Source organism: Antechinus flavipes, chromosome 1, assembly GCF_016432865.1.
Source record: "Antechinus flavipes isolate AdamAnt ecotype Samford, QLD, Australia chromosome 1, AdamAnt_v2, whole genome shotgun sequence".
Lineage (NCBI taxonomy): Eukaryota > Metazoa > Chordata > Mammalia > Dasyuromorphia > Dasyuridae > Antechinus > Antechinus flavipes.
Window position 1 is genome coordinate 668,183,128 of NC_067398.1, and position 15,636 is coordinate 668,198,763.

General features: G+C 36.8%; 1 protein-coding gene across 1 annotated transcript in view; it reads right to left on the reverse strand.

The window, feature by feature from the left end:
* CPAMD8 (C3 and PZP like alpha-2-macroglobulin domain containing 8) overlaps positions 1 to 15,636 on the reverse strand; it is a 166,017-nt gene that overhangs the window by 90,022 nt on the left and 60,359 nt on the right. Inside the window, exons 17-20 of the mRNA XM_051972095.1 lie at positions 15,030 to 15,194; positions 13,698 to 13,840; positions 11,991 to 12,053; positions 973 to 1,204 (exon numbers count right to left, since the gene is read on the reverse strand). Of these exons, the coding sequence (XP_051828055.1) occupies positions 973 to 1,204; positions 11,991 to 12,053; positions 13,698 to 13,840; positions 15,030 to 15,194 (603 nt within the window). The remainder of the gene's footprint in view (positions 1 to 972; positions 1,205 to 11,990; positions 12,054 to 13,697; positions 13,841 to 15,029; positions 15,195 to 15,636) is intronic.

The window sequence follows — 15,636 nt, forward strand, 5'->3', positions numbered from 1 at the left end:
AATAGGAATTCATTTTTCCTAGTGCCCCCTCACTATTTTCCCATTATATATCATTAAGGATCTATTAAAGAAAACTATCCTTATAAAGATTTGCTTAATCCTGGACCTTTGCACTAAGTTAGGTTAGTAACAGTCCCTTCCACCTAAGGACCAAATAATCTAGCAAAGGTTTATAATTTCAGAACAGAATTCTCTTTGTACCACACACTCCTTGTAAAGCCCTGATAAATGTTGTGTAAGAATACACTGTAGCCCCTGATCTTCTACATCCATCTTCATCATAAACACAGCAAGCCTACAGCCATGTGCCTCCTACTCTCCAGATTACCTTGTCATACTTTCAGACCCTGGAGACCCATCAGCAACAAGTGAAAGATATTAAGGGCCAAATCATCCCTGTCCCAAAGAAAGGTTCAATCATATTGTGGGACTCCAGAAACTTTCTCAAGTCTGCATGATTGACTACCTCAAACACCTGCACCTAGCTGCCCTTCTTTACTCCTTTCCCAAAGGACTGCTCTCAGCTGCTGAAATCTTCAATCTCCTTGACATTACTTCCCAGGTACTTTAGCTAGCACAGACTTTTTTGTGTCCTGGTTTCTAGGATTTTGGCATACTACCTCAGTGCCCTGTCTAAGCTGGCACTGTAGCTAACAATGTTCCATTTGGCTTATTAATTTAAAGAATCACAGAATCCCCCAGCTAGAAAATATCTTTATAGCTCATCCAGTTCGAGCTCTTCTTGTTACAGGTGGAGAAACTGAGGACAGAGAAAAGTGACTTGTTTACCTGTGCATACTAATCAGTGGCAAAGGGAGGAAAAGCCCAGGTCTCCTGCCTATCATTTCAGGGATCATTTCATGATACCCATATCTCACAGCTCCTATCATCTCCCATTCAAAAATCTTTCACAACTATATATAAATGATAAGTTTTTCCTGTCAAAACTCAGAATAATAGAAAAGTCTTTACCTCTACACAAATGGCCAAGTAATTGTAGACACTAAGAGGGATTTTGGTTTGTTCCCCTCTGATGACATGGTACGGAAGGGTGAATTCTATGAAGAATGGCTTAAATGTTTTCAGTTCAGTTGGTTTGGCAATACCTAGTCCTTGCACTGCAGATAAGCCAACAGCTTCCGTTACCCAGGTTGTGATGGAGTCAGGTACTTCCACTCGAAGAGACTCCTCACCAGAAGGGTCACTGCAAAAGGAAGAGAGGACAACTGGAGGTCCAAGAAACCAATGAGAAAGATTTTTAGCTATTTTACCGTGGATCCTGACATCCAAGCATACACTTATGGCAGACGTCATTTCAAGAACATATACAGAACAGATGTGCAAAACTATATACTTAATGGCTGATACTGTGGAATTAATACTTAACAGCCGATGCTGCCACTAGAAATTCTACTGATGACAATCCAAATTCTTGAAATATATTCTTACAGCAGATGATAGTGGGAAAAGAAACATTTAAAGCAGGCATTATTACAGGAATACGCACTTAGGCACTGTTACTGCAAAAACAAATAAAGCTGACACAATTACCATCACTGAAATATGCATTTATGATGATAGCCTTTCTAAAATAATCACACACAACAGATGTTATTAGAAAAATACACACTTAGGGCAGAGATCACCACTGAAACTTATTTATGACAGCCCCATTCCTGAACATTTAAAGTAGACTCTATTTATCTAATATTTTTATGACCGACATTGTTGCTGAAATATATAATAGTAGCAGAAGCCATCCCAGATTTATTGCCTTAATAACAGATGTTGCTACTGTATGCCTTCTATTATCATCACCACTGATAGAGATGAGCCTTCTAGGAGATTATCCAAGATCCAAGACAAATGGTAACCAGAAGACCATATAGCTGCAAATACTGCTTCTTATGCTTCCGTCCCCTTTAGAACAAAAGTTTTAAAGATGTTTATTCCCTGGCTATAAAATCCCTGTCCATAGAAGCTTTAAGATAAAAGAGGAAAAAATGTGAAAGCAGGATAAACTATGAGTTGCTTATCGATGAAAGAAAGGAGAGACATCTTTGTCCGTGTTGACAGTTATAGACATTGCCATGCTTCAATGAGAAAGGAAAAGACTGAACCCATTTCCTGCCTTTTTAATGACAATTTCATCCTTGAAGCTTCTTTCTAGAAATCAAGATCAATCCAGGAGTCTACTACCCTACACTGGTTTCCACACAGGAACGTGAAGATTTGGCTATAGAAATTGTCAGCTTTTGTCCATGACAGGAAGACTGATTATTTCTAAAATCCTATTACTTGGTATGCTGACTCTATCATTTTGTCACACAATAGGATGATGATGCCTTCTTGAATACCAAACTTGAGGTTTTTGATGGATCCTTTGTGAATACTATAAAGGCACAGAAAGTCTAAGTAATCAGATAGGAAGTGACCCTAAAGCCTTACCCTCTGCCTCTGCTTTAATCAGAGGGAAACTATCCAAGCTCACTGTCTTTCTCTGTCTGTGCCTCTGACTGCAAATAAATATACCTGAAGGTGTATTTATATGTTTCTTCACAACATCTTTCACATACATCCCTTCTCTCCCTCTGGCAATGTCATGATCCTGGTCCAGACCTTCACCATTTCATCCCTGGACTATTGCAATAATAGCCTTCTGGCCAGTCTCCCAGCCTCGCGTTTCCCGGCTCCTGTCCCACTTTCATTCAAATGTCAAACTGATCTTCCCGAATTGCAAGTTTGGCCTTGTAATCTTTCCTCCCCCACATGCTCACTAAACTCCAATTTATTGCCTCCAGATAATCCAATTGTACATCTCCAGAATCAAATATAAAATCCTTTCGCTTTTAATCCCCTGCATAATTAGTCTCTTTCTGACTTTGCAATACTCTGTGCAATGCAATAACATCAGCTTCCTTGCTCCTCATTACACAGATTGCTCTTCTCACAAACCTGAGAATTTTGACTGTTTGTTTCCCATGCCTGGAATTATTTCCATCATTTCTACCTCCGGCCTTTCCTGTCTAAAATCTTATCTTATACAGGGACTTCTTCCTGATGCCTACTAATCCTAGTGTCTTTCCTCTGCTGATTCTCTTCAATGATTCTGTATATAGTTTATTTATACATGATTATTCACACATTGTCTCCCCATCAGATTGTGAGTTCTGGAGAGGAGATTATCTTTTGTCTTTTCTTATATCTCTAGTACCCAATATACAGCAGGCACTTAATAACATTAAAGATATAATAAATGTTTATTAACTGACTGACTCTAGGACTTGAATCCCTCACTTATTAGACCTAAAGGATTTTGCCACATTCTTCAAACCAAAGCAATTTAGTCCCTACGAGCAGATCCTGCTTCACAGGCATGACATGCATACATTCCAGCAAGTCTGGTCCTAAAATGTCAAATCCTGATGCCAGCAATAGTTTAAAACCCTAAATACATAGTGTATTTTGACCTAGTAAAAATCATTAAATAAAAACTGTACAGATATCAATCAATGGTCAAATGTCTAGTTAGATTTATTTTTCAAGTTCTTTCATTTTTAAAAAATAAAATAATTGCACCTTATGTATTTATAAACTGAAACTGGTACCTGAAAATAAGAGCTTAAAGTTAAGGCCAAGTCCCATTCTCCTCAAACTTGGTCAGAAGCCAAACTGTTTTTGCTGAACAATTTGTGGTTACAGATGCTCTGTCCCCTGGGATTTCAGCCCATAACCAGCATTAATGTATTATTTTCACACATGAGGGCACTCATTCTTCTAGGCAAGTTGCCAAAATACACACATACTTCCAGCCATTGAGCACTCAGCAATGTGAGATTCTACACTGATCTGGAGGTTGGCGTCCTACTTTTGTTGCACTTAACGATCATATATTGTTATTACATATGGTCAATAAAATCCAAAATTCTTCTGTGTCAAGAGCTTTAATCAGGCTGAAATTAGATTTATACTAAGATGAAGAGGGTAAAAATGTGCATTTAATTCTCCTTTCAGTTGGAATCAGAACTCATTAAAGATGGAAAGGACTTGATTACAGAAAACAGAAAACATCAGAACTGGGAGGGCCCTTAGAACATCATACAATAGAACTGAAAGAAATCTTAAATAGATTTTAGTTTGATGTTTTATTCTCTATATGGCAAAACCAAGGCCCTGGGAAGCAAAGTGAGTTGCCCAAGCATTCAGAACTTAGTTGCAGCATTTCAGGGTCATTCCCCCCCATTATCCTTTGGTTCTTTGGTTATTCCAAAGTGACAAAGAGTTAAATAAATAATTGAATAAATAAGCTTGGCTGCACACATATAAGCAGTAGAAACTAAATCTAGGTATAAAGAGATTTGGACTGCAAGCTCTACATGAGTCAAGAATATATCATGGCAGCCAACCAAGACTCTTATAATCTTAGCCTATGTCATTACAGGGATGGCGTCTGCTGCAATTGGAGAACTGTGCTCCCTTCTACACATGTCAGGAAGACCACTGAAGGAGCTGTACATTCCTAGTGAACATGGCCAGAATGGCAGAATAACCAAGAAGTTTGCCATCAAAGGATCAGCCAAAGAAACTGGAATATTTAACAGAGAAGGCTTGGGGAAATGAATGACAGTTTTACTCAAGTTATCTGAAGTTATCAGTCTTGTAAAAAAGGTATTAGATTTGTTGTGTTTAGACCCAGAGGAAAAAAATAAAAAGTGAAGGAGAAAGTTTCAGAGCAAGCAGATTCTAGCTAAACATGAAGAAAAGCTTCCTAATAATTATGGGGAACTGTGACATAGCAAAAAAAAAAAAATAATAATCAATGGGCCTAGGAATCAGGATATCTGGGTCTGACTTCTATCTGATACTTATTAGCTATGTCACTATGAGTAAATCACCTACTTTGAACCTCAGTTTCCTCATCTGTAAAATGAGGATAATAATAATTAAATACTATTATGTTATATGTAATGTATAGTTATATTTATAAAGTAATTATTTCATAGGTGAGCACTCTGTAAATCTTCCATAAAATTGAAATTATTTATTGTATTTATTAATAAGCATAATCATTAAAATAATCACTAGTAATGACAATTTAAAATTATAATAATGATAATAACAAAAATAAAATGACTGCTTTCATTTCAAGATGTAGATATAGTCTGGGAGGATTATATTCCAACAGAATCTAGATGAAAACTTGTTGGAAATAGTGTACTGGGGATTTCTTGGTCAGGTACAATATGAATTAAGATTGTGAGAAAAAGAAAGGAGTTTGTCCATTGTGTTCAAGCTTACCAATATCCCCAAGCAAGCAAAATATTCATTGATAAATCCCTACTTTGTACTAGGAACTCTGGAATAGTTTTTCTCTAAGGTCAAAACATAAGGAGATCCAGCTAAAGACATTACAAAAAAGAAGAAAAAGTGTCTTGTAAATTCAACTTTATTTTAAAAATTGTACTCTAATCTTGAAGTATCTAATCAAGAATGGACAATTTCTTTGGTAGGCTTAGTGTATACTATACACTATTTATTTGTCTTAGGGCCAAGATGTGATACACAAAAGAGAAGGGGAAAGGATTCTGAAGATAAAGGAAGAATTAGTTAGAAGAAAGAAGATTCTAGCTAAATATTAGGAAAAAAACTTTCTAACAATCATAGTTGACCACAAGTTGGATGGGCTGACTGGAAATATATAATGAGCTCCCTTTCTTTACTAGGTTATTAAATTAAAGCAGAGTTGTAGGACAAGAATCACAGAATTTGAAAATTGGAAAGGAGCTCAGCTACATAGTCCAACTCCTATGAGAAAGGAATATATGGTAGAATGTACCTGCCAAGTCATCCATCTAGTCTCTGAAAACCTAAGGAATTGAGGATCATTTTAGAGATTTGGGTGTGGGTAAGTCTATACATGCCCCCAAAATCTTATTTATAGTTTTAGGCTATTCAAATTTTAGCACTTTGGGAATTATTAGTATTTAGTTTTCTTAGTATATTTTTTTTTAGTATTGAGTATTAGTATTATTAGTATAAGCTACTGAAGATTTAATAACTTAAACTCTATTAAGATTTTTAAGACATATACTCTCTCTCCATATATACATATATATTCACATATACACTCACAATGACATATAAGGATGATATATCAACTATCATATCTATATCCCTTGAGATCACTTACAATTTGCCCTGAGGATTTTATTATTATTATTATTATTATTATTATTATTTCTTCTTCTTCTTCTTCTTTTTTTTTTGCTGAGGCAATTGGGGTTAAGTGACTTGCCCAGGTCACACAGCTAGGAAGTGTTAAGTGTCTGAGAGAAGCTTTAAACTCAGTTCCTCAGACTTCAGGGCTGGTGCTCTATCCACTGTGCCACCTAGTTGCCCCAATTCTATTATTTCTTATTGAAATGTTCTGCCCTATGTCCACTTTCCTATAGATATCTTGGATGCAATACATGCTACATAAAGAAATAATTACAGAATCATAAATTATCTTTATCCACATCTGATCTTCAGGCATTTTATTTATGAAAGATTTATGTTTGAGTCTTTAAAAGGAATGAATAAATCCATTAACAAGATTCTACTAAAACACAATGCACATGTTTCATCTCATATTGTCCTCTTAGTATTGATGAAACATCAGCCCACAATTACTCCAACCTGCTATCCGAATTTCTCTTCCATAGACTCACCAAGAGACTTTTATCCTTGGGCAGAATAAGTAAAAAGCAGATGAACTGCTAAATACTTTTATATGGTGAGAGAATTTATGGCTTAGGCCTCTTGCAGCCCCCATGATAAAATAAAGATGGTGATGGGAAAGCAATTCCTCAGACTTCTTGCCACAGGAGCAGGACATTGCCCCCAGATCTATTTTGAGCTTCCAGATATTATTCTGGGAAGCTCCAAGGTCAGAACACCTGCAGAATCAAGTCTGGGAAAGAAGCCACTGCTCCTGTTTTGAACAGCTGGCAGATGTCCTTATCTTCCCCTTTTTGTTACTTGTTTCTAGGTGACGTCAAGACTTGCAAGTAAATTGGATTGAAGTGAGGGAGGGGTGTACAAGATCACCTGCCTCATTTTCTCCCCCAGAGCCATTTGGGTCCAGGGGAGAGATGGAGATCAGGATGACTAGAGATGGTTCTGGATGCAGTGGGAGATCCGGACCGTTTTAAGATAAGGTCTTTAACAGGTTTTACTCTGACTGAGGCAATGCCCATTCAGTGATTAAGACTAAGTATAAAATGAGGCAAAGAATAAAAAAATTAGTCTGAGAAGGAAAGGCCTGTAGGGTTTCTAGCCAAAAAAAGAACAATTGCTATTCAAATTCACCCTGTACCATCAGAGCTGAAACAAGGCCAAGGCTAGAGCTATTTTTTATAAAGCTTTTTATTTTTAAAAACACATGCATAGATAGTTTTTGATACTAACCCTTGCAAAACCTTGTGTTCCAAATTTTTCCCTCCTTTCCCCCTATTCCTTCCCCTAGATGACAAAAAATCTAATATATGTTAAACATGTGCTATTCCTCTATACATATTTCCACAATTATGATGCTGTACAAATCAGATCAAAAAGAAAAAAAAATTGACAAAATACAGCACCCATTTCCATTAAAATAACTCGAGAACTTAGGGATAAAGGGAGCTTTCCTTAAAATAATAAGCAATATCTATCTAAAATCTACAGCAAGCATTATTTGTAATGAAGAGAGGCTGGACACATTCCCAGTAAGATCAGGGGTGAAACAAGGATGCCCATTATCACTATTATTGTTCAACATTGTTATACTAGAAATGTTGACTTTAGCAATAAGAAAAAGAAATTGAATGAATTAAAATAGGCAATGAGGAAATAAAACTATTGAATCAGGTTGGGGTCCCTTTAAGAAGCTGTATTTCCTATTGATCTGTGATTCCTTTCAGATTGCCAGCCCCTCCTGGCTGAGGCATATCATTGCCAGACAAGTTATCTTTGGAGGATGCCAGAGCCTTTGATTCAAATACAAATCCTGGTCAAAAAGCATCCCTTTGAATTCCAATAGGAGATCCGAGCTTGTTCCAGCCCCCATTTTGACTTGCTTGGGCTGCCCAGCCCCCACTGGTTCTGATCTGCTTGGGATTCCCAACCCCCACTAAGATACCCAATATAATAAGTTTCCATCAACTAAAGTCTTTGCAGATGGGCCTTGGCAGCTCCCTTTGCTGTTAGGACTTTCTGTCCATTGAGAGCTGCATTCTCAGTGCAAAACTCCATTTTCCATAGATCTGCCACTACAGAAGTCAGTCTCTCGGTAAACTGATTTCTAGCTTTCATTTTGCAATGAATATTCGGGAACGAGTGAATTCTTTCACTTCTAGAACCTGCGGCCGATTAAAAGAGGATTCTTAATAACTCTCTCATAGCCACTAACCTTTAGATCACTAGGAATCTAGACCACTCAAATAGCCATCACTATCACTCTTTGCAGGTGATGTGATGATATACTTAAAGAATTCAAGAAAATTATCCAAAAACTTGCTAGAAATAATTCACAACTTTAGCAAAGTTGCAGGATATAAAATAAATCCACACAAATCATCAGCATTTCTATATATTACTGACAAAGCCCATCAGCTTTAGAGAAATAGAGAAATTCCACTTAAAATTACTATAGACAAAATAAAATACTTGGGGGTCTGTTTGCCAAGACAAACCCAAGAACTATATGAACACAATTACAAAATACTTCTCACACAAATAAAGTCAGATCTAAACAATTGGAAAAATATCAGTTGTTCATGATTAGGTTGAGCTAATGTAATAAAAATGACAACTCTGCCTAAAAAGGGGGGGAGGGATGAGAAAGAAAACAAAATGCAAGCAAACAACAATAACAAAAAGTAATAATACTATATTATTTTTCATACTCAATCCCCAGTCTTCTCACTGGGTATAGGTGGCTCTCTCCATCACAAGTCCATTGGTACTGGACTGATTCTGATCTATCTTTTCCCACCGGACCCAAACGACCATGAAGCTGCTAACTTTGCATAGCCATCTCTTGTTTCAATTCAATTCACTTGCAAGTCATGACATCACCTTCTCAATGTCATGGTCCTCTTCAAAAATGAAGGACAAACCACAATAACAACTTCTTTCCAAAAATGTTTCCCCTTATCTTCCTCTTCTGATCTCTGTAAAATTTCATTTTTTCCATGCTGCTCATGTATTCACATTTCACATAAGACTGTGAAGCTCATGCTCTGTGCTCTCTGGTTTGTTTTTGTTTTTGTTTTCCATACAGATGAGCTTGAGCTCTGAGCATAAATAAAATCTTCAGATAACTATTTTTGTGTCATTTGTTGATTGGGTAATTGAGAGCAATGCCTAATTGATAGACCCTTGGATCATTTTTTTATCCTGTTTATAATTTGTTTTGCTTAGAAAAAAAAAAACAAAATTGTTCGTTTGCTTATTTTTTTCCTTTCTCATGGTTTTTTCCTTTTTTATATGATTTTTCTTGCATAGCATGACAAATATGAAAATATGTTTAAAAGAACTGTACATAATTAACCTATATCAGATTGCTTGCTGTCTTTGGGAGGGGGGAGATAAAGTAGGGAAGGAGAAAAATGTGAACCACAAAGCTTTACAAAAATGAATGTTAAAAACTATCTTCACAAGTATTTGGAAAAATAAAACACTATTGGAAACAAACAAACAAATTTGGAGCTAGATGGTCTATCTGGCTCTTGGGTTATGTGAAGTGCAATTTGTGATTCAGTGTTTCTGGGGTGAAACTCCAGGCAATTAGCTGACTAGAATAGAGGTACACACACAACAAAATCAGAATCAACTCTCAAGAACCTATCACTTAACAAAGAATATATAGGTAAGAGAATAAGAGTTGTTTTATTTATATAAATACCAATTTGTGCCCTTAAGCACAGGAAATGGCTAGTCCATTATGGGCCTCGGATTGTCATCATAAACAAGTGACCCAAAGAATTAAAGCTGGGAAGGGCTTCAGAGTGCACAGGGTCCAAGCCTAATTGAAGCAAGAATCTCTTGTCTAAAAACATCTTCCAAAAGCAGACCCCCACTCTCTGCTTGAAAAACTCCAGTGATGGGGAACTCATTGATTTCTGAGTTCATTCCACTTTAAATAGTTCTGAGGTTGAAGACTTCCTCTCAGTAACTTATTTCCATTGCTTTTCTTTTCTTTTTTGTTGAGGCACTTGGGGTTAAGTGACTTGCCCAGGGTCACACAGCTAGGAGGTGTTAAGTGTCTGAGACCAGATTTGAATTCAGGTCTTTCTGACTTCAGGACTGGTGCTCTATCCATGACATCACCTAGCTGCCCCCACTTCCATTGCTTTTCTAGGGGACAAGTGGCAGCAGCCTCTGCCACAGGATTAGCAAAATCCTTCTGATCTTTGGAGACAGTGATCATGTTTGTCCCCCTCCATGGCTCTTCATCCTTTCTGGATTTCATCACTGACTCCTTCAACTTTCTCTACCACCTCTCTCGGGTACCTCTGCCCTCTCATTTTCAGTGCGCTTTTATGTGTTGTTTCCTCCCATGAGAATATAATATCCTTGAAAACAGAATTTGAAGAAAACTAGATGGGGACAGAAGCTAACATTCTAGAGCTGAAGTCCAAGAAGAACTTAGTTCAAACTCCACCTCAGAGACTTTCTAGCTGTGTAACCCTGGCTAGTCATATAACTTTTGTAAACCTTAGTCTTCTTATCTAAAATGGTCATAATAATAGCCCCTGCTTTCCAGGGCTATTTTGAGAATCAAAGTTTATCCACATAAGTATACACATATACACACATACATACACACATACAATATATACACATATACATATGTATGTGTACACATATATAAGTGTGTGTATATGAATGAGAATATATGTGTATATGTATATATATACAAAGTTTAATATATGCAAAGTTTAAAGAGTTGTATAAATGTGGCTATGATTATGAGGAAGCAGCCTAATACAATGCTAGTAGAGTGCTGAACTTGGAATCAGGAAGACCAATTCTGCTGCCGATACTTACTAGTTGTGTGAGTCACTTAATCTCTGATCTCCTTAATTTCATCAATAGTAAAATGAGAACAATAACCATCTACATTGCAGGACTGTTGTGAGGATGAAAAATGCTTAGTATAGTATTTGGCAGACAGCATATATGAATGCAATTTCCTTCCCCTTTTTGCTTGTATTAGTATTCCCAGGCTTAGCAAAATGCCTGGTGTATAATGCTTGGTTAATAAATGTTTATTGATGAATTGATTGACCTTATATGTTTTCTCTAGTATCTTCAGTTCCCTCAATGAGGGAACAAGGATAAAGGTCATTCCCTGTCAGAATGAAGATGACCTAAATGGTTTTTAAACAGGGGAGAAGCCAAGAAAGCATAGTTTTAAATGGGGTAGAGATCAGATCCTCTCAATCAGAAACTGGTACAGGAAAGCTAAAGGGGTACAGGTCAGAGTTTTCTATTCCTGCTATCTACCAATCATCTTCATTCTCCTTCACTTTAAACATGACTAAAACAAAATAAGAGTGGGAATAGACGCTAGCCAAAGTGTAGAGCTCCCCACAATAGAGAGGAAATACGGGGCTGCTTCTAGTAAATAGTTTTTAGAATTTTAATCACTCTATTATGAAAACAAAGGGATGTTATTGCAAAAGAGGGAATTTTAAGAATCATGAAGGTTTTGTTTACTGTAAATTGTAAATATCTCTATTATTATTATTATTATTATTATTACTACATTTCACAGATAAGTTTCAGATGGTCCCATTAGTCTTGTTAGGACAAATGGATTTCAAGCTGTACTTCATGATGCTACAAGTGAGAAAACTGTTGACAAAAAATTTCCCATTTAGTTCTGTTTTTCAAGTAAATTACAATAGTCATGTTTTCTCATGCATGTTTTTTATTAAACAAAGACAAATAAGACTTAGTACCTGATATTAAGACAACGCCACATCCATGTTTCAGGGAAGAAAGTCCTTTTTCTCTTCTCAGCTCTATCAAGAGAGGAAATAAAAGGGAAAACTTATAAGAAAATAGCTTACACAGGCTTTAGAATTGGGACAGGTTGGTCAGGTACCCAATTGAAAATAAGAGGAAAGTGGTAAGACTGAAATGCGAAAGGGGCCAATTGATACAAAGCTTGCCCCATAATGAAGCACACATCTTTTCACCAAATGCAGTTTTTTAAATATTCTATCAAATAAACATCAAACACAGAAGGCAAAAATTGATTATAATGTCCAAAAGAAGTTATGCTCCCTTGCTTTACATTCAATTACATTTTGTTCAACATTTATAAAGTAGCCATACCTTGATCTGGAAGGCTGATACAAAGATTAAAAAAAAAGACACAAATACAATTTTCTTAAAGGTAGAGTGTAAAAAAGACAAAGGAAGAATTCAGACAAAATGTTCTGAGTTCTTCCTAGCTTGGTGTTGGAATCTTTACAAACTGCTAACTAATTAGTTAGCAGTTTGTAAAGATTCCAACAGCTTGGACAATCTAAATTGTAATCATTTTCCATTATGACACTGAATAGAAAAAGCTGAGAAAGAAGAGCATTTTTAAAAAAATCTTCCTTCATGGTACTTAAAAAAACAAACAAACAACTCTTGCTGAGTTTTTTGATTTGGTTGGTTTTAGCTCGTTGGCTTTTTTTTTTTTCTTTAAATGTCATTTTTACTGATCCATAGCTTTTCTGGAATACATTGGTGCTGATCCACAGCTTTTTCCAGAGTACATTAGTACACATTTTATTTGGACATTTGCTTCACATTAAGGAGATTTGGAATTTACAAGATTTTGTATGGTGACAACTTCTTATTTTCAGAAACTCTGTCTTAGGATGACAGAATCCTAGAATCTCAGAGGTCATTACTTCATGCCTGGATCACTGTGATAGCTATTGGAGGGTGTGCCTGTTGCAAGTCTCTCCCCATTCCAATTCATTCTTTATTCAGTCGCTAAAGTCAATTTTCCTATGCAGGTCCAATACCTACCATCGTCCACTCAATAAATGACAATAGCTCCCTATTTCTTCCAGAATCAAATATAAATGCTATATGGTATTCAAAACCCTTTCTACCTTTCCAGTCTTCTAACGCCTTACTACCCAACATGCCCTCTTTGATCCAATGATGCTGGCCTCCTGGCTATTCCATGCACAAGACATTCATCTCTTGGCTCCAGGCATTTTTTCTGACTGTCCCCAAATCAGTAATACTCTCCCTCTTCTGCTCTGACTACTGACTTTCCTGGCTTCCTTTAAATCCCAATTAAAATGCCACCTTATAACCCCTCTTAATTCTATTCTTTTCCCTATATTATTTCTTACTTATCCTATTTATTGCTTTATGTTTACTTGCATATTGTCTCCCCCATTAGAATGTAAGCTATTTGAAGGCAGGAATTGTCTTTCATCTTTTTTTGTATCCCTAGCACTTAATATCACCTAAAAGAAGTTTAATAAATATTTACTGAATAAATGAATGAAAGGGAGCACAAACGTAAGATAACACATTTATTTAGAATTTCATCTATCTTCCTATTTGTTAAAACCTGACCTAAAGATCTGGTTCAGATTAAAGCTGGCACATTAAGGTAATATTGGCTAAAAGCTTCCCAAATTCCACATTACCTGGGTGTGATCTTTGAATGTGCTGTGCTGCCCAGCGTGCCTGTGTGTGGCTGGAAGGCTGGTACAGCCTCATCTGTGTACATGTCCCCATCTTGTCTGTGATTCAAGCTAACTGAATCTGTCATGACCACCAGCCCAGTTTCCTAGATAAAGGGAAACAACCAAAAGAGATTCATCAGTTTGTCTTCTGAATGGCTGACAAGAATAGAAACACATTCACAGCAGCACTTGTTACAGGGACAAAGGAGGTACTGTTGCTGAAAATTAAACATTTTCATATTTGATTTGTTCCAGGGTCCAAAGCGCAAAGGAAAACTGACACATTTGGGAAATAATTAGTTTGTCCATTTAAAAACTTAATAAACAGATTATGGCTTGCAAACCTTGTAAAACAAAAGGACACACTATAAACTAAACAAAATTTAATCTTTTCTTGAAAGACTTAAACCATCACCAATGGAACTAGAGAAGAACACTGAGACTGGAGTTAAAAGACATGTGTTTGAGTCCCAGCTTCCTCCCTTTGGGCATGTCACAATCACTTTTAGCCTCAGTACTCTCATCTATAAAGCAGGGAGAATAATAATTGTACCACCTCCCTCCTTATAGGCTTTGTTATGAATCAGATGAGATAACAGTTGGTAATGTATACAACTATATTAATTCAATTCCAGAAATGAATTCTGAAGAGATCAGCAAAAAACAAAACATAAAACAAATTAAGACCCAAATTCTATCCAGCCCAATTTGCTGGTGGGAACTACCATGAAAAAGCAGCCAAGGAAGAGTTTCTGAAGAGCAGCTACAGTCCTGAGGATGCTCATGAGTGAAGAAAGGTACACTGGAAATAAAGAGGGAAATATTGGGATCCTCCTGCCATAGTTGAAGCCAGGTGGGAATGAGGGACTCTACTGGAACAGAAGCCCTATTCATGTAAGAGAGGGGACAGATGCAAGGGATGCTAGAAAAGAAAAACTAAACTCTTCACCAAAAGCATTTTCTTTACAGCCTGGTGAGATGGGTAGTACAAGTAGTTTTATTCCTGTTTCATAGATAAGGGAGCCCGAGGCCCTAAGAGGAGAAATGGCTTGTCTGAATATATATCAGAACCAGCACCCTGGCCTGGGTCTTGTGACTACATGTCCTGTGTTTTTTCTACTAGCCTCCATTCACCAAAAAGTTAGTCGTATTTTTGGCTCCCATTTTTTTCCTTTGATAAATGTTGCTCATTACAATGAATATCTTAGCCCATACTTTAGAAGGGCCTTTTGGAGAAGAAGGAGAGAAGTTGTTATATATTATATTATTATAATAATGTACTGTATTGCTTACAGTAAATGCAAATCGTGCATCTTTTGCAATATCCCAGTGCCAAGGGAAAACAGAAGACCGGCGTCGGCGTCTATGGGAGGACATCCCTGGCCACCAGAAATGCCCATCTTCCTTGGGTGTCCCAAAGGTATCAGAAACATCATATTCTGTTAATTCCTGGAAAACCTGTATGCAAGCAGGGAAAGGAAGAGAAGAGATAATGAAGGTGGGATAGGTAAGTAAGAGAAGAGGAGAGGGTCTCAATTATTTGAAGTTATTCAAAAATACTTTTAACCAATTCAATTGTAAAATACTTATTACACATTTTTTCTATGCAAGGCACAATGGTAGGTCCCGGGGAAACAAAGATAAAAAGAAACAATCCCCACACTAAAGGAGATTTAGACTAATTAGGGAGAACAGCATGTTCACAAGTAAGTGGGAGGACAAAATAGTCAATAACTATAGCAATGTAGTGTTTGACAAACCCAAAGACCCCAATTTTTGGGATAAGAATGCACTACTTGACAAAAACTGCTGGGAAAGTTGGAAATTAGCATGGTACAGGTAAGTGACAACCAGGAGAAAGAGAGAGAGAGAATTAAGAGAGAGGATCAGACATATCTTG